Source organism: Urocitellus parryii, chromosome 4 (assembly GCF_045843805.1).
Source record: "Urocitellus parryii isolate mUroPar1 chromosome 4, mUroPar1.hap1, whole genome shotgun sequence".
Taxonomy (NCBI): domain Eukaryota; kingdom Metazoa; phylum Chordata; class Mammalia; order Rodentia; family Sciuridae; genus Urocitellus; species Urocitellus parryii.
The window spans coordinates 207,349,018-207,366,617 of record NC_135534.1 but is presented as its reverse complement, the minus strand read 5'-3'; the positions used below and the strand labels follow the sequence as shown (position 1 = coordinate 207,366,617).

The window sequence follows — 17,600 nt, the reverse complement described above, 5'->3', positions numbered from 1 at the left end:
GACTGCACACAGGATGCTCACTGCTTTGATGAACAGATCTGAGAGTCCAGAAGTGAATTCACACTCCTATGGCCAGCTGACCCTGGCGAGGATGCCAAGAACATCTAATGGGAAAGACCAGGCTGTTCAGCAAATGGTGCCAATAACACCGAATAGCCACATGCAAGGAAAACACGGGGCCCCTGCCTCACACCAAACACAGGAACTAGGTCCCAGCGGACCAGAGACCTAAACATAGAGTTGCAGCTAGCTATAAATGCTTTAGAAGAAAACATAAGGGTAAACGCAGGACCTTACTTTTGGCTATGGTTTCTCAGATAAGACACCAAAGCACAAGCAGCAAAAGGAAAAAAAAATCCACAAACTGGACTTTACTAAAATTAAAGATTTTGTGCACCAAAGGATATATCAAGAGATGGCAAAGATCATCCACAGAATGGGGAAAATATTTTCAAATATATATTTGCTATGGATAAGGGTCTAGTATTCAGAATATATAAAGAGCATGTACAACTCAATAACAAAAAGAATCCAATGAAATAGTGGGCAAAAAGACTTAAATAAATAGACATTTTCCCCAAAGAATAGACAAATGGCCAATAAGCTCTTGAGAAGACACTCCACAGAGAAATGCAAATCAAGACCATAATGAGATACTACTTCACACCCACCAGGCTGGCCACATTGGATGATTCCATTTATATGAAATGTCCAGAGTAAGTCATCCACAGAAACGGAAAGGAGACCCGAGTTGCAGGGGTGGGAGGGAGGAATCAGAGTGATGTTGAATCCTACGGGTTTCACCGTGGGGGATGGAAACGTCCTGGACTAGCCACAGTGGGAATGTGCTAGAGGGCCACGTGGTAGAGAGGCTAATCCAGCCCCACACCCCTGTGGCACAGTTGGGGAAACTGAGGCTCGGGGCTTGGCTCGGTCTCCCTGGGCTGGGCCTGGAACTCCCGGGCGCGGGCACCTGCCACGGGCACCCTGGCTGCCCCTGCTGGCAGTCGGTGTGTGCGCAGGGAATTAGAAACACATTTCATATATCCAAGCAAATCTGCTGCTGCTGAAAAACTAATCAGATCCCACAAAGCCGCAGAACCGCTCTTGCTCCTCTGCCATTCCTGCATCACCCGGGGCTCTCAGAGGAGGGAACCCCGCATCCACACGGCCTGGGGGCCCTGGCCAGGCCACAGGTGGGCCAGCCTCCATCCTGGTTGGTGCTAGAATCAGGTCTGCAGTCCACGCTGTTGCTGGGGTGGACACATGTGGGAGGGGAGGCAAGGGGCCACATTGTGTGGCCTGGTCAGCTCGGGTCCACCCCAAGGCCAGGCGCTGCCGTGCTGTGGGTGGCTCTCACCTCCGCCCCTCCTCCACCCTCCTCCTCTTAGAGCCCTGGGCCTAATCCCTCCTAACTGCAGAGAGTGGACGGCACAGATGGAAGAAGGGTGACTCCCGCCCACCCTGTCCCTGCAAGAGGACCCTGGGAGGCCCTGGGATATTCTTGTGTCAAGTGGCACGGTGACGTTCCTGCTCACAGCCCCGCAGGGACCTGGATGGGGTGCCAGGGGGACAGCCTGTCCACCCTCTGTCATCCACACACGCCCTGTCCTCTGGGTCCTTCGGCCTGGCCCCCATTTCTTGGAAACTTGCAGGACCCCAGTCTGAGCTGGAGGCTCACGCCTGGGCGGCCTGCCTGGCCTTCGGGTCATCTTCTGCCTGTCACCTTTCTCCTCCTTTTGCCCCTCAAGCTACATTCGAGAAGGAGAAAACCTAAAACGTCAAACAGTCCTTTTTTTCCCCCCTGGGCATTCATTCTGCGCAGGCACCCAGCCCAGGGCTCCACACGCCTGTCCCTTCTCAGTCCTCAGACTCCTTCCAGGTTGTGAAAACATGGTTCCCATTTTCAGATGTAAAAGCCAAGGCTGGAGTCTCAGGGACTGAGCCAAAGTGCCCCAGTGCAGAAGGGGAGGACGTGGCGGGGCCTGTGGGGCCCATCCCAGCGCAGCAGGGAGGGCTGCGGGTGAGCCCCCACAGCCTGCCCCCGGGCACATGGGGCTGGAGCAGCTCACCATAACCGCTCAGAAACGCCCAAAGGAAAATCTACCCAGACCAGCGTGGGGAGTGGAACGGAAGAGGGGCCGGCAGAGTGGCCCATGTCTCTGACCCTCTGGAAAGATGTCTCTTCCAGGCCTTTTGGGTCCCCACCGTACCCCAACTGAGCAGCCCCCGCCCTCCCTGGGGCATCTGACCCAAACCTGCTCCCATGAGAAGGGCCAGAAAACAAAGATCTGACCCATCTCCTCATGTCTGCTCCTGGGCTGGAGACATCACTGTGCAACAAGATGTCACCTCCTGGAACTATTCTTGTCCTAGGCTAGGCCCTGCCTCGGGCACTTCAGGAGACTGAGAGCTGAAGCGCTCGTGGAGGCTGACGAAGACAGAGCTGTACAAACCCCAGGCTTCATCGACTGCAAACTTGCCGGAGCAGGGGCTGCAGCAGTGAGAAGCAGGGGCTTCCAACTGGAAAACCCCAGTTCTTCCTTCAAGACAGCTTCCTCCTCCAAGAAGCCTCCCTGGATCTCACCATTCCTCCCATCCACCCATTTGTTCTATCCACGTGCAGTGGGCAAGGACTGCAGAGGTGACTTGCCTTCGAGGAGTTTCCAAGGGGAAGCAAACATCTGCAGGTAGAGCACGGGGGGCTAATAGGCAGCATAAATTGAGCATCTGCTATGTGCCAGGCCCCGAGCTCCCGACAGGCCCCCTGTGCATGGTCTATTAATAGCCATGACTTGAAGAAACCAGGCTCAGAGAGGCTAAATCTCATCCTGAAGGTCACACAGAATGGATTCCAATCTCTCTCTGGAGCCTCATTACATGAAAAGTTCAGTGTTCATCCATTTCCACGTGGACAGAGCAGGATGATCAAGACTGGAGAGGAGATAAGACTCAAACCTCACACTAGAACAGAATTCCCACTGTCAGTTAAGCCCCTGCAGACTTTGAGAGGTGTCTTCTTCTCCCAGGAAGGCCAGGGGGCAGTGATGATTGTATCCCTCTTTACAGATGGGGAAACTGAGGCTTGGAGAATCTGAATGACCCGCTCCAGGTAATGGAACCTGCAGGTGGCAGTGCTAGGACAGGAGCTTACAGCTTGAATTCCAGACTTGTAGCTCTTGCCAGAATATAGTGCTGTCTCTCCCTCTCTGGAACCTTTCCCAAGTCTCAGAGTGCAGCCCGGGGCCCAGCGATGGCAAGGTCCCACATGCACCTGGGGATTCCAGTTTGTGGCCCCGTGCCTTTCTCAGGACCCTCTGTGCCCCTCCTGCCTGCCTGTCCTCCTCTCTCCTGCAAAGATCCCACAGGACCCGCAGATCTCCTTCATCAATAACAGGCTTCACCTCCATGAACCAGACTCTGCGTCTATCCAGCAGAATCCTCTGGCTCTCTTGTTAAAAAAAAAAAAAAAAAAAAAAAAAAGAAAGAAAGAAAGAAAGAAAATGCAGATTCTAACCCAGCAGGTCTGCGGCAGGGCCCTAGATTCTGCACTTCTAACCTGGTGAGGCTGGTGCTGCTCAGAGGTTGGAGGACTAACTCTGGGTAGCAGGGGTGTAGAATGGGGCCAGGCTGCCCTGCCTGGGCAGGGTAGGCTGACCCAGTCTCTCACCTGAGTCTCAAGGGGTCAACTTTCATCCCCGTGGCCTAAAGGGTGCCCCCTTGCTCTCCTGGGAGCACAGGTAACTGGAAGGTGGCCTCTTGCAGAGCACCATGGGGCTGCCCTCAGGCCTCTCCACGCCCTCTCCATCCCAGAGGGGCCTGGGAGCAGCAGTTGCCTTGGGAGGGTGAGCAGCCTGTGCTGGCTGAGCCCTGTCCTCCTCCCAGCCTCGGGAACTGCCTGCGGGAGGGGCTCGCCTCTGCTCCCCGGCAGCCCTCATTGAAATTTTGTCCTTGCCCAAGAATCCTCGGTTGAGAGCTCATCCCTATTAATTCTCCTTGTGCATTTAGAGCCAATAGGCTTTTATTTATTCATTTATCTTGTCTTTCATCTCCCTCCCCTTCCTCGCCAGGCTGGAATTTACAATTTGGTTCCCAGGTGGCCTTGTCGGAGGACAGGCAGGAGGCCTGGGAGAGAGGGTCTGCACGCAGGATCTGAAGACAGCGCTGCCCCTCGGCCCCTCTTAAGTCCTGGGCTCACGCCTAGGACGGCTGCAAGCTGGGACAGGCAGGCCCACATCTGCCAAAGGAGGGGCGCAGGGGAGCAGGGACCCACTGAACCTTAGCAAGGCAGAGGGGCATCGGGTGGGCTGGCTGCCGCTCTCACGCCCCCTGGTGGCTGATGAGCCACCTGCTCTGACTGGAGGCGTTTAGAGACTCACTGGGCAAGAATATGCTCTGCCTGCTGCCTGGAGACTGGGAACGCAGGGTGTGGTGTCCTCAGGCTGGAGAGAGGCAGAGAACTCCAGGGAGGGAAGGAAGGAACCAGGGAGGGAGGGAGGAGGGAGGAAAGGTGGGCCAGAGCCACAGGAGTAACAACAGTAGTGATCACCTAGTAGCAGTCACTGACTGTGGGGCACCTACTTGGTGCCAGCAAGTGCCCAGCGCATGCATGGCCAGGCTGTGTCCTCCCACCAGCACTGTGACCCTCCTCAGTACTGTCTCCATCGAAAGAGGAAGAAACAAGGCTCAGGGAGGTCAGAAGCTCAGAGAGGGTGGACTGTGCCACCTGCAGGTGTGCACATGACCAGCTACAGACAAGTTCCTGGCCTGCCCTCTACACAGGGTGACCTTGACAGGACTTAGGCAACCCTTCCTAATCCCTAAGGAGGGATCAGAGCAGGCCTCACCCTGGGGCATCCTAGAAATGATTAAATGGGAAATGTCGTGGACCTGTCCAGGAGGGGCCATGGTACACAGTGGTGCTATGTTTGAATCCAGACTGGAGGTGACCTCACCTCCCTGCAGAAGCCAGCCTCCACCTGCCGGCAGCCTCCCAGACTCATATTGTGTCCACATTTGTAATCAAAGGCAGAGCCGTCATGAAATATTCACATCCACCAAACAGGTGGCGCGTCGCTGAGGACTTGGCCACGCAGGGTCTCTGGATGCTGACCTTCCTCCCTGCGCTCTTCACCTGCCTTCCAGGAAAGGAACGGAGCGGGAGGAGCGCTCCTTCGAGACCCCAGGGCTCAGGTTCGGCCAGCATCAGGACCTGTAGGGGCGCCACCGCCCCGGGAAGCTGCGCAGGGTGCTGTCTGCAGGGGGGAGGCAGGGCAGTCCAGGGCCAGGGGTCCCTCGGAGCTGGCTTTGACCAGGAGAGGGCCTCGGACTAGCATGTGATGGTCATCGTCACCCCCTGATCCCTGGACTGGAAGTCCCTCCTGTGAATTACTATTTAACTGTCCCACTCCCCTGCCATAATAAGATAATAATAAATACTTAAGAGGAAGAAATAAAGCTGAGGCTCTACACCAGGAGCAGAGGTTGACTCGGCCAGGGAGCAGGTGGACCAAGATGTGGACTCAGAACCACGCTCCCGGCTTGGCCTTAACCCTGACTTTCAGGGCCCAGCCCCCTGGCCTGTCCCTGAGCCAGTGTGGCCCTGCGGTCCCCATAGCAGTGATGCCCACGGACTATGCGATCCAGCCCTGGCTCCCAGCCCTGTGCTGCTTCCCCCTCCCTCCCCAGCTGGCCCTGGCCCAGCCACCACCCACGGTGACAGCCTTATCTCCACTGACAAGCCCACGTGGGAACCGACCTTCCCAGGCTGCTCTGTGCTGGGACTGAAGATGTCCCACGGGACTGAGAACTTCAGGAAGCCCAGGTGGGGACACCGGGTGGCCCTGCATAACCCCAGAGGCCTGGTGGCTCCCCCAAGGACATTCAGAGACACCAGCCACCTGGAAGATGACTCTGAGCCCCTCTGTGGCTGCAGCCTGGTGCCCTACCCAGCTTCCTGCTGGAGGGTGGCTCGAGGCCGTTTAGCTCAGCCACTTGGGAGCCAGACACTCAGCGGGAATCACAGCTCCACCACCTCCTGGCGTGAGACCCTGGCCGCGGGCCTTCATCTCTGCTGACCGCTGGAGTGCCAACAGCTAACACCTCAGGGGACTTGCTCTGTGCCCAACCCTATTGTGAACAGATGTTCCTCAAGCCACCAATTCCTTCCAACTACCCTATAAGTGTGCTCCATTGGTGTGCCATTTTACAGATGGCAGAACAGAGTCCAGAGATGTCACTGGTCTGGAGGCTACCCCCTAAACCTGCTACTTTATATGACAGAGCCTGGGGGTCTGGGGGGACTCCACAGATCCCTTCTTGCAACCCTTTTCTGCAAAGCGCCAGCTCTGTGCTGGCACACGCTGGCCTCATAGCTGTCCGATGGATTGGGCTGGGTGGACAAGGAGACTGCGCAATGGAAGGGAAGAACCCAGGCAGGTCCAGTCCACGCTTACTCACTCGCCCAGGGGCAGGCTCCCTACCGGGAGGCGGGGCTTACCTTTGAGGCTGCAGAACTGGGAATACTACTCTCTTCCTGAGAGAAAACCATCCTGTGGTCAGCTGGCCAAAACTGCCCTGACCCCAGAGGGTGTCACATGACCCAAGGGCTGCTAGGCTTTGGCCCATTTCCAAGGTGAGACAAAGGCCTGTTCCCAATCCAAGACACAGGAGTCAGCCTTGTGACTTGGCCCTCCTGCTGGGTTCACCACCCCAAGGGTCTGACCCAGGCCCCCTCCCCTGTGGACTGAGCCAGAGATGGGCTGGGGGTGCACTTACATGGGAGCAGAACCTCTCAGGGGGGTCTCCACACGTGATGCCCGAGGGCTCCACCTTCACCCTGACGTAGTCCTTCAGACGCATTGCCTTGGGCTGGCAGGCGTAGAACTCCCAGGTGGGGCCCTCATCCGTGGTCACCCAGGATTTGCAGATGTCGTAGTCCCCAGAGGCCAGCGGGAGGCAGTGCAGGAAGAGAGCCAGCAGGTGCAGCATGGCTGCTCAGTCCGCAGGGGCACAGCCCAGAGAGGCCCTGGAGAGGCAGCGGCAGGGTCAGCTGGGACTTGCAGCCTCAGCATGGAAATGCCACATCTACCAGGCGATGGCAGCTGGGATGTCCCAGAGCCTCAAGCACTGCAGGTTTGCAAACAGTGAGGAGCTTGTTTTTTCCGAAAGGCCGATACAGAAAATTCAGAGCCAGCGTTTCTCAAACTGCTGATGGACAGATCAAAAAGTTGCCCGTAACTTTGCGTCCTTGTAACCTTGGCATTCCACCTCCCCCGGAGGTGGATCTGATCAAATCAAGCCGACTCTCAAATTGTGACAGTGGATGGAAATGGGATAAGGAGACAATCCGCAGGGATCCGGCATGGGGCTGGATCAGATTGCTTTTAATTTTTGTCCTTCCAATCAATCCAGGTCTTTAAAAGGCCCTTAACGTGGGATGTGCTCAACACAACTGCGTACGTAACAAACCTCCAGCCTGCATTGTAAAGATAAAATAAAATCAGGAGGTATACATGTTAGGTATACGTGTTCCCTCTTTGGGACTGGACTTGGCATCTTAGTCCAATAAAAGAGATTTCTTTTCATTTGGACAAAAGTATCAACAACTGGGCAGCTGGACTGGAAATAAAAAGCAACTGAGGTGTTAACCAGGCAGGCTGTTTGGCTCTGCTTTGGTGGGGACAGGCACTAATGGGGGCCAGCTGACCTTGGCTGGTAGCCACCAGCAACTTATCAGCAACTTATTAGGAAGTTCCTGAGACTCCAGCTCTCCATCCACCCAGAATCCCAGGGTCTGGCTTGTCTTTCATTGTAAGAAGGGAGGAGAGAGGAGAGAGCAGGAGAGCTCATTAGCAACAACACCTGCAACAAATTAAAAGAGGGGAGATTAGGGATGTATAAGAACAAAAGCTCTCTGGCAGAATGTGCAAAAAATGAGGCTGCATTAGCAAGATCTCCCGAGAAAACTGGGTTATTTTTATTAATATTGGAGTTGCACATTTGGAGATTGGGCACGTTATTAAAAAGGTGAGGTGTTTTCTCACCATTCATGGGTGCAGCAGAAGTGTCTGCCCAAGGGCCACAGGCCCAGGCGCCAATAGTTAATGGTTGCTTTAAAATACCATGCCCTGCAAGTCAAAGTGTCAGAGTTGTTAAAGGAGGCGGGGAGACTGTAACTATAGGTGCAGATGAGGCCACACCTACAGGTACAGAATGGGCCACGTGTGGCCAACAAAGAAACACCAGGCATTGACAACTACCTCTTCAATTGCAGGTACAATCTGAAATGGCGACTTTAATTTTTTTAACAGTAAGAAACTAAGATATCGAAGACTTCCACAGAAATGATAATGTTTTGTCATATCAGATTTTCTGATCAAGGCCAACATTTTGCAATCATCTTTGAAGGGTATGTCTATAAATGGATCACTATTAGGATTACTGCTTTACTATTTTAAGTCTCTGGTAATTATTTAAAAACCAAAATAGATATAACTAATACAAATGTTACTGGGAAACACATGGCTCGGATGATGTGGTGATCCCAGGCACTTAATACATCACTAGGACAATCCGAGTCCAGTCAGCAGCATGGAAGCCTAGCCCAAAGAACTGGCCAACAGGGCAAAGGTTACTGCAATGAGTCACAGCATAAAATGTCTGTGTTATTAATTATTTTGGTTGTTACGCCCACGATTATGCATTTCAATTCCTAAATCATGCAAATGGCAGCCTGACTCTTCATCTGACATCCTTTTAAGCCACTGTTCACGGGTGGTCTCTGGGGGGTTAACTATATTTTCATGAAGCCCCACTTATACCCAGATACAAACAATGGCTTGCCAAAAATGAGAAACGGAAGGCCAGACACTGCCCGCCTGGGTGCTGAGCTTGTCTGCTCTGGGAGAAGCCCCTAGCAGGAGACCTGATCTCCAGGCCCAGAGCGGGACTCATCCATCTGCGTTAAGTGGGCCTCTGCCCCTCTCTCAGGATGAAGGTCTCCTAATGCAGATGAATGAGGACCCAACCAGGACCACATTTTCCCGTTTCACCCCTGGCTGTTGAGAGAAACCTGTTATAGAGTCAGCCAGGCCTTGAAGGCGCTCCTTGCTAGAAAACTCCCAGAAAGAACGTGCCCAGGTCTATTTTTACAACCTGAGAAAATGTAGTAAAAATAAAATAGCTCGGCCGGCAGAGGTTTGGACGCCTCTACCAGAGCTCGGAGCTGCCCAGAAAACAGCATGCCCCTAATTAATTCTTCTAGAAGCTGACTCCCGACTGTTCCCTAACAGGTAGGGAGCTCCTGATGGCTAGGGACCACCAGGGCGCAGGGCTGCGGCTCTCAAGGAGGGCCCAGCTTCGGGCTTCAGCCGCAGGACCAGCCTGGCCGGGCTGGGATGGCGCGGGGCGCGAGGCAGGCTGAGGAGGCAGCGGAGCTCAGCCTGGAGGCCGCGTGCGGGGCAACTTGCAAATTTATTAATTGCTTTGCAGTTTTGTTGACTTAAATGCCACGCATTCCCTGGAAAACGGAGTGGGGGGGGGCAACAACAACAAAATCTGCCAGGGGAAAATGTGTTTACAACCAGTCAATCAACTGGGCGTTGATTGCGTTGCTGGCATCGCAGGGGGAATTGTGTGCTCAGCGCTCGAATATTACAGTCGGCTTTTGCCAAAAAAGCAAAAAGGGGAGGGGGGAGAGCCGCAAGAACCCCGGGAATAAGGAGGCGATGGCAGGGAGAAGCCGGCAAGGGAGATTTCAGAGTAAGAGGTTGTATCCTGGTGGATCCTTGGAAAATAAATCTTCACCTGATATTATTAAGAAACTGCAGCTCTCAGAAACAAATAGAATCAATGCGCTTTATTTTCTTTTAAGAGTCCTCGGGAATCAGGGAGGGGCTGATAGCCAGGGTATTAAAACCCGAAAATTAGATTTTATCAGGATTTCTGAACTCAGATTTCTGTCTTATTGAATTAGCGCCTCTCGGAGCTGGCTGGGCTCGAGAGCTGGCTTCTCTCGGAGTTGCCGGCTGCGCCCTCGCCTTGTGGGAAACTTGCCTCCGCGGGCGCGGGCCCCTGGAGGGATTGGGGAGCGCGCCGCGGGTTGGGGGGGGGGGCCCAGCCCCTCCGACAGGTTTCCTCTTCCTTCCCTGCGGGTCGGTGGAGGGGGTGAAATTTGCTTTGGGGGATATTGGGAGGGGGGACGAGGAGGGATAGCGACCCGAGTCACCTTCCCGCCTCGGAGCTGCCCGGTAGGTGTCCAGCGCTCACCATCGGCTCAATGGGCGGGTTTCGGCAGCCCAAGTGTCCCGGCTCCGCAACTGGAGCTTTCTCTGGCCCGGGTTTGCCCTCGGAGCCCTTCTCAGCGGCCAGGGAGCCCTGGAAAGTTGGGGGCGGGGCACGAGCAGGAGGCCGCTGCGGCTGGGGTCGCGCGGGTGGGTCCCCGCGGGCCGGAGGGCGGGGCCACCTAGGACCGCAAACGGCCAGGAGTGGTGGTCCAGTCTGTGCTTCCGGCCGGCTGCAAACCGTGTGCATGGCACATGGACCAGCCCGGCAAACCCGCCGCGGCTTCTTGCTTTTCCGAAGTTGTGTGCAAACCACGAGAGCAATTGATAATCCAGCCTTTAATAAAGGCCCGGTCGGCATTGAGGGTACCCCCTCATTTAGCATCGTCTCACTTAATTAAAAGACACCGAGCAAAGCGCCCGCGAATTAGTTGCATTCTTTTTCCAGGCGCTGCTGCCAGCAGCGACCCGGTCGCCGCCGCCGCCACCACCGGCACCCACCCCGCCCAGAACTGCGACTTACTCCGGAGCGGGCGGACTCGGAGCTCGCGGTCCTCTTCCCGCCTTCTCGCTGCCTCTGCTTCCCCGGGTTCGAGTTCGACTCCGCACGGCGCTCAAGCCGGTCCTTACCTCCGTCCGCCCCCCAGCCCCGACCCTCTACCGCACGGAAAGAAGTTTCCGTCCTTGGCTGGTCAAGAGTTCTCCGTGCAACTCACACGTCCTCCAGTTTGCAGAGATGGGAGGGCACGGGATGGGGTAGCTCTGGATGGTGGCGATTAAATTGGGGTGGGGGAGCGGCGCTGGAGAAGAGTTAATTTCCATTTCATAAACAAATCCAAGCATTTTTGCAACGTCTATCCCCGCTCCACACACGCACGCATGGAGGGGAAAGAAGGGGTGGGGGAGCCAGCCAGAAAGACAAGCTACTCCTTTAAGATGCTGCTACAAACGCACACTCACACACCCCTCTCGGGGCCACTCCAGTCCTCGCTAGTAGCAGCCGCTACCAAACAACTTTTGCATCCCAGCCTTCGCTAGGCGGCTTTAAGTGGCTCCAGGGCCCCGGGAGAGACTGCACGGCCACCAAAGCCCTTTAAAAATGAAACCAGCCTGGCGAGCCGCAGCGCCTCTGCCCCCGCTCGCCTCCCGGGCTCTCCCTGCCCGCCTTACCCCGGCTCGGAGCGGCTTCCCGGAGCGGAGACCCGGGAGGCCGAGGACGGCCACCCTCTGGCGCTGCGCCTCCCCTCTGGATGGCGCTGGGTGGGGGCGAGGGCCGGAGGGCTGCGCGCCGGTGCTCCTTCCCCGCGCCGCTCCGCCGCCGCCGTGGCCGCCGCGCCGCCGCCGTCAGATCGGGGCTGGGGAGCCCTCCGGCCGCCGGGGGGGCCGCCCGCAGCCGTCCCGGAGACGCGGGCCGGGGGAGGGGGCCGCCCGCGCCGCCCGCATCGCCCGCCCGGGCCGAGCGGGAGGTCGCCGCTAACAAGTGCAAACTTTTTGGGTCCCCTGGGCGGCTCCGGGAGGACCCGCGCTCGCGCGCCGGGCAGCCCCCGGCCCGGGTGGGCTTCGCGGCTGGTCCTGGGGGCGCCGGGGCATCCCCCCGGCGCGGCGCGGGCCAGATGGCGGGGTGCTTCACTGCCCCCCTGCACTCGGCTCTAAGTTAATGCCGAGGCTAAATCCTCTTGCCATCACTCACGATCACCATCGGGGCTTTTATCTCTCGGTCTGATCCGGGCTGCGTAACTTCCTCTGTGTGGCTTTAACACACCATCCCACCACGGAGCAACGGTCTTCTTAAAGGTGCAGGAAGAAAATACTGCGAGACTCGGGGGACGCGCCACGGCCCAGGGAGGGGCGCGGCGAGCAGGGGCGTCCCGGCGGGCCCGCGGCCAGGGTGGCCCCAGCAGGCGGCCGCGGGAGCGAGCCTGTGCTGGGGGGTCGCTGCCTACACATCGCCTCCCGGCCCGGGGGCCAGCGGGTCCCTGCGCGCAGAGCGCATCCTCAGCCGGCTCGGGTCAGGCGCGGCGGGCTGCAGTTTCCTTTTCCAAACCCAGGGGCCTGACCGGGGGCCGGCGACCCTGGGTGTGGGAGCTGCCCCATCGGCACCAAGAAGGGGGCCAAGTGAGTCAGTTCCCCCCCACCCCCAACAGCCAAGGGCTCAAGGCTGCTCCTCTGTCTCTCTCTCTCTCTCTGTGAAGTGCTGCCACCCAGAAGGCCCCAAGCAGTGGGTAAAGGGGTGGGTGGGTGGATTTGGGGAGATGGGGAGGGGGAGCGAACTGAGCGCACAACCAGAGCCTGAATACCAGCTGACACATCGCCGCCTCCACCCTGATGGGCCCTGCTTTTGACGAAGCCAAGCCGGCTCCACAGGGAGTGCAGAGTAGGGGGGCAGGAGGGGCCTCGCCTGAGGGGATCTCTGCCTCTCTCGGGCCAAGCCTGGGAGGAGGGCGTGGGAGGACTCTTGCAGGGCCGGGCAGAGGCCACTGAGTTGGCAACACTGGGCAGCCCTGCATTCTCCAGCCCCTGGAGACTCCCTGCCAGGCTGCCCTCTGGGGCTATTGGGGGGACTTCCTCCTCCTCCAGTGGCCCCTGTGGGTTTGGGGTTCTCCTGGCCTCCTGGGGTGGGTTCTTACTGCAGTGCCCAAGCAGCCAACACTGTCATTTGGATGCATCAAGAACAAAGGGCCTGAGAGGAGAGAGAGAGAGAGAGAGAGAGAGAGAGAGAGAGAATGGTCCAAGGTCACAGAGACTGTCAGAAATGGGAGCAAGATATGGCATAAGATAGCATTTCAGTGCCCCTCCCCACTGTCACCCTTACCTCCACTTAACCCTTCCTCCTCTTGGTTCCCCCAAAACCTGCAGAGAGGGTCCTACTGCTGAATAACATTTAGACTCTTGTGACAAAGCAAAATATGCAGAATTAAAAACTGTCATCTGCTATAATAATAATAACAACAACAACAACAACAGCAGCAGCACTCACTTAACACCTGTTTTGTGCCAGGCTCCCTGCAAATGAATTTATGTGCATTATTCATTGATTTCTCCCCAAAGCTTTGTGACTTAGCTCTATTAGGAAAGTCCCAACTTGGAGACAAGCTTAGAGACCTAAGTCACTTGTCCAAGGTCACATAGCTAAGGAAGATTCTGAGCCAGGAGGCAGGGTTTTTGGGTTCTCAGGAGGTGCTGGCTACTGCCTGACTTACTGTTTAACTTGGGGTGTGGCACTGATTGCTTCAGGGCCTCAGTGTCCCCATCTGTGAACTGTGAATGGCAAGCTGTTCCTTTTCCAAGGAGGGGTCAAAACAGGGCTATCCAGTATCTCTGCCACACGTACCCTCAGGTCTCTGCCAAGGGAGGTGGGTCCACCCCACAAAGTCATCCAGGAAATCAGATGCAGCCAGCCCTGGCCATGTCCTGCCTGGTCTCAGAGAGTCCAGCAGGAGGAAGCTCCTCCTAGGACAAGAACAGATCTCAGCGATTTGATTTCAAAATATTCAGCCTGTAGGCAGCAGAGAAGGGCACTGTGTGGGGCTCCCGCACAGGCTGAGTGATGACCCGGTAGGCCCTCTGCCTGCTGTTGCCCCAGGCAGGGTCATCAATCCCCAGGAAACGCCCTGCTCCTCCATCACCCAGGGCCTGGATGCTGTCAGGAACAGCCAACGAGACAGGAAGGAGGATGCTTCCTATCTACAGTTCATCCAAGCACAGCCAAGGGACCCGGGTGCGTCCTCCCTGCAGTTGCCAGGATGGTTTGGGTGACCCATTTGCAAAGATATTTGCCACTTGAAAAAATTTCCACCTCCTCTCCAGCAGTCCTCCTTCCCAGGGCTCCTCACCTCTGCAGCCAGCTGATGCCAACAGGCTTTTCCAGGGACCTGTTCCAGAACCTGTCTCTGGGTCTCCCCATTTTCAGACCCTGGAAATCATGGGATAGTGGAAGAGCCCTGGGCTGGGAATCAAGATGATGGGTGTGTCTTGGCTTGGTCCCTAACTGGTTGTGTAGATCCCTTCCCTGCTCCCAACCTCAGTTTCCCCATCCACATTAGGAGGAATATGCCCCGGGCAGGGGTTCCCATACTGACCACCTGACTTGACCAAGCTCTGTGCAGCCGCCAGGAGATGGTTTTCCTTTCAAGGGAACAATAAGATGCTTTGTTTCCATGCTGGGGAACAAACAGGATTCCAGCCATGTAGGGACCAGGTGGCTGGGGGACGTTCATTTCTAAACTGCATTAAGGTGTCTCTGGACAAATGACCTTTCCTCAGGAGTAAAAAGATGCTGAGCACCAGGGGCAGGAAAGTGTTAATGAATCTCCCTCCAAAAAACTCATTGCTGGCCCCCCTCTCACCAGCAGCCTGGTGGTTTACTTCATTGGTGGGATTTTGGCTGCACTGTGCAGTTCTCATTTGAATTGTGCATGTGGCAGCTACTATCAAAAAGCATCTGCACAACAAGTATTTAATTTTATTCCACCTATTTTTTTAAAAAGGGGCCTGTATATAATTACATATATAATATATGCCCATGTGTAACATATCCGTGATATGTATACTTGTGGAAAGAGAGGCTTACAAAGATACACACCCAAATGCGCACAGGGGAGCTGGGAGGACTGCAGGCGTTCTCACGTGTGTGCTGTCTGCGTTGCTCCCCTCCTTGGGAATAAGGAATGTGCCCGGGCTGGACAAGTCACGGGAAAGAATAAAGCCACATGCAAAAATAATCCACCAGCTTTGCAATGGGAAAGAACAGATGAGGTCTAGCCCTCTGGGGATTTCAGAGAAAAGACAAATCCTAATGCAGACGGACAATGGGACAGACAGCAAATGAGCTTATAGGGCTGATTAAAGTCAAGTGTGAGCTCAAAGGCCACCCCACCACATCCTCACCCCGGCCTCATTCACACCCTTCACCATCTTACGCCAGATCAAGATTTGGATTCTTCAAGAAACTTTGTCCCCTTGACCTTGAGCAGTTGAGAGGCAGCTGTATGTGGATGGAAGAGCCCAGGACCTAGCCCAGGCCCATCTTGGGGTTTTGAGACATCAAGCCCCTCACTTCTACAGCCCAGGCAGGGGCGGGCGGAGAGACACCGAGATCCAAACCCAGGCCCTTCCCGGGTGACGCCTCCAGGCAGTGGCAAGGAATACTCCGGCTCCTCCCTGCCAGTTCTCAGCTCTAATCTCTAGACCGTACTCCCATTAATTATTATTACTGTATTAATCATACATGTGATTAATTCAGTAATGGTGATTCATAATTGATTGCATTTTATATGGTGCCTTTCATCCACACATCTCCCAAGATGTGTGCTGCCTGCAACGGGAGACGCAAAGCGGGACGTGCTCTTGCTGGCTGCATTTTGTTGGATAAACTTCCCTTGGCGGAGGCAGGGGGCTCATGGTCTTCTGGCACCCAGCGTTTGCCAGCCCAGCTCTGCACCTGTCTCCCTGAGCTGCACCCTGCCTTGCTTGGAGGTGGCCATGCCCTGGGAGTCTGCAGAGCCCTTGGGAGGCAAGTCTGCATGGGCCTGGGATGCTGGGTGAGGCCAGCCTCTCTGTGGGGGAGGCAGGGCCATGAGCACTGGATGAGGACTCTAGAGCTTGACTCCCTGGGTATGCCTCCACCGCTGATTAGCTGAGTGACCCTGAGTTAGCTGTTTTTCTCTCTGCCTCAGTTTGCCCAAATGAAAAATGAGATTGCTAATTGTCTCTTCCTGATGTTATTGTAAGAATGAACTGAAAAGACGCACACCAGCACTTAGCCTGTGGAACATAGTAAGTGCTCAATAAATATGAGCAGCATTTGTAGGAATTTTTGTTCTGGTTCTAACAGTGGCAGCTCTGTAACTAGATTAGTCTCTTCTCTTCTCTGGGTCTCAGTTTTCTCAGCTATACAATGGGATGATGAACCAACCTCAAGTACTCCTTCCAGATCTGAATGAGCACTGATGACAGTAACAGTGGGTGCTGCAGGTCCCAGAGTGGTGCATCCTTGGTCTCACATTCCTGCTCACCTTGGCCTATCACCGTGCCCTTGAGTCAAGGATTCAGCTTGCCGAGCCTCGGTTTTTCCACTTGGAAAGTGGAGATTGTAATGGCATCCAAAGACCTAGGGTGGTGTGAGAATTTAATGAGCAAATGCTTGAGACCTATTGGGTATCCCGGAGGGGATTGTGCCATGTCGTCCACCTGGGCGTGGTGCCCGTGGCTTGCTGGGGGGCTCCCCTTCCCATGTTGCTACCTCTTGGTGAAAGATGCGCTTATTCTCCCCATCGCTCAGAGGAGAAGGCTGGGGTGGACTCTGCCTGGGGTTGTTCCGTCAGAGGAGGGCCCCTAGTTTGACCCTGGACTCACTGTTTGGTCTGTCCTATGCTTATTCAGGGACTTCCCTCCACCAAGAGGGCACATGGCAGGTGAGGCTCGAGAAGGTGCCATGGGCTCTGGTGAAGGGTGGCAATGCCACTGGCCACCCTGCCTTTGCCTGTTGGGTCTTTTCCCCCAACAGCCTGGTCAGGATGCCCCCATCTGTGGGGGCCTGGGGAGGCCTCCTTCCCAAGTCCCAGGCAGCATGAAACCAGGGGAGCTCAGAAGAAAGAACCCAGAGGCCAGCTGCCTGTGTACCTCACAAAAGTTTACTAAGCACCTACTGTGTGCCAGAGAGGTCAAGCCAGAGAGGCAGTGCAGTCTGAGAAAAGTGGTAGTGTGTGTGTGTGTGTGTGTGTGTGTGTGTGTGTGTGTGTGCGCGCAAACACATGCACCTTCAGGCTGAGTGCAGGTGTGGCCCCCAAACACTAGACACTCCCAAGTTAACTGCAGAAGCAAGTCCTCCCTCTCAGGCTGGGGACGAGGGAAGCTCACCGGTAAACACCACCAACACCACCCCCGAAGCTGCCTAGGAGCAGACTTGGGCTCTTACCCTGCTGAGACGAGGTTTCCTCATCTGTCACTGGCCTCCTGATGTTGTTGGGAGGATTCACTGAGGAAAAGTGTGGGTCACTCCATTGGGGCCCTGCCAGTAGACGGTGTGTGCTTGGCCAGTGCTGCCTCTGACCCCTCACACTGGCCAGGGACTCCTGTTGTGTGAGGTGGGAAGACCACGGCTCCCCTGTGCTGCGACAGAATCACAGACCAGGCAGTCACATCTGCCCGTGGAGCCCAGGGGTCGTGGGGAGACCAGTCCCAGTGACCCTGGGAGCTGAGCCCAGCGTCTCTACGCGCAGACCGCCCTCCAGCATCTGCTCTGGGATCTGAACCCTCCCCGCACTCCCTCCCCTTCCTCTCCCACTCTGGAAACTGTCTCATGAGGAGCAGGAGAGG

The 17,600-nt window shown here is 55.9% G+C and overlaps 1 protein-coding gene across 3 annotated transcripts in view; it reads right to left on the bottom strand.

Moving 5' to 3' along the window:
- Ntng2 (netrin G2) overlaps positions 1 to 7,024 on the bottom strand; it is a 52,894-nt gene extending 45,870 nt beyond the window's left edge. For all 3 annotated transcript variants that reach the window (XM_026395514.2, XM_026395515.2, XM_026395516.2), the window contains exon 1: positions 6,778 to 7,024. In XM_026395514.2, coding sequence (XP_026251299.2) covers positions 6,778 to 6,990 — 213 coding nt within the window. In that variant the 5' untranslated portion in view covers positions 6,991 to 7,024. The remainder of the gene's footprint in view (positions 1 to 6,777) is intronic.
- Positions 7,025 to 17,600: the final 10,576 nt, after the last annotated feature.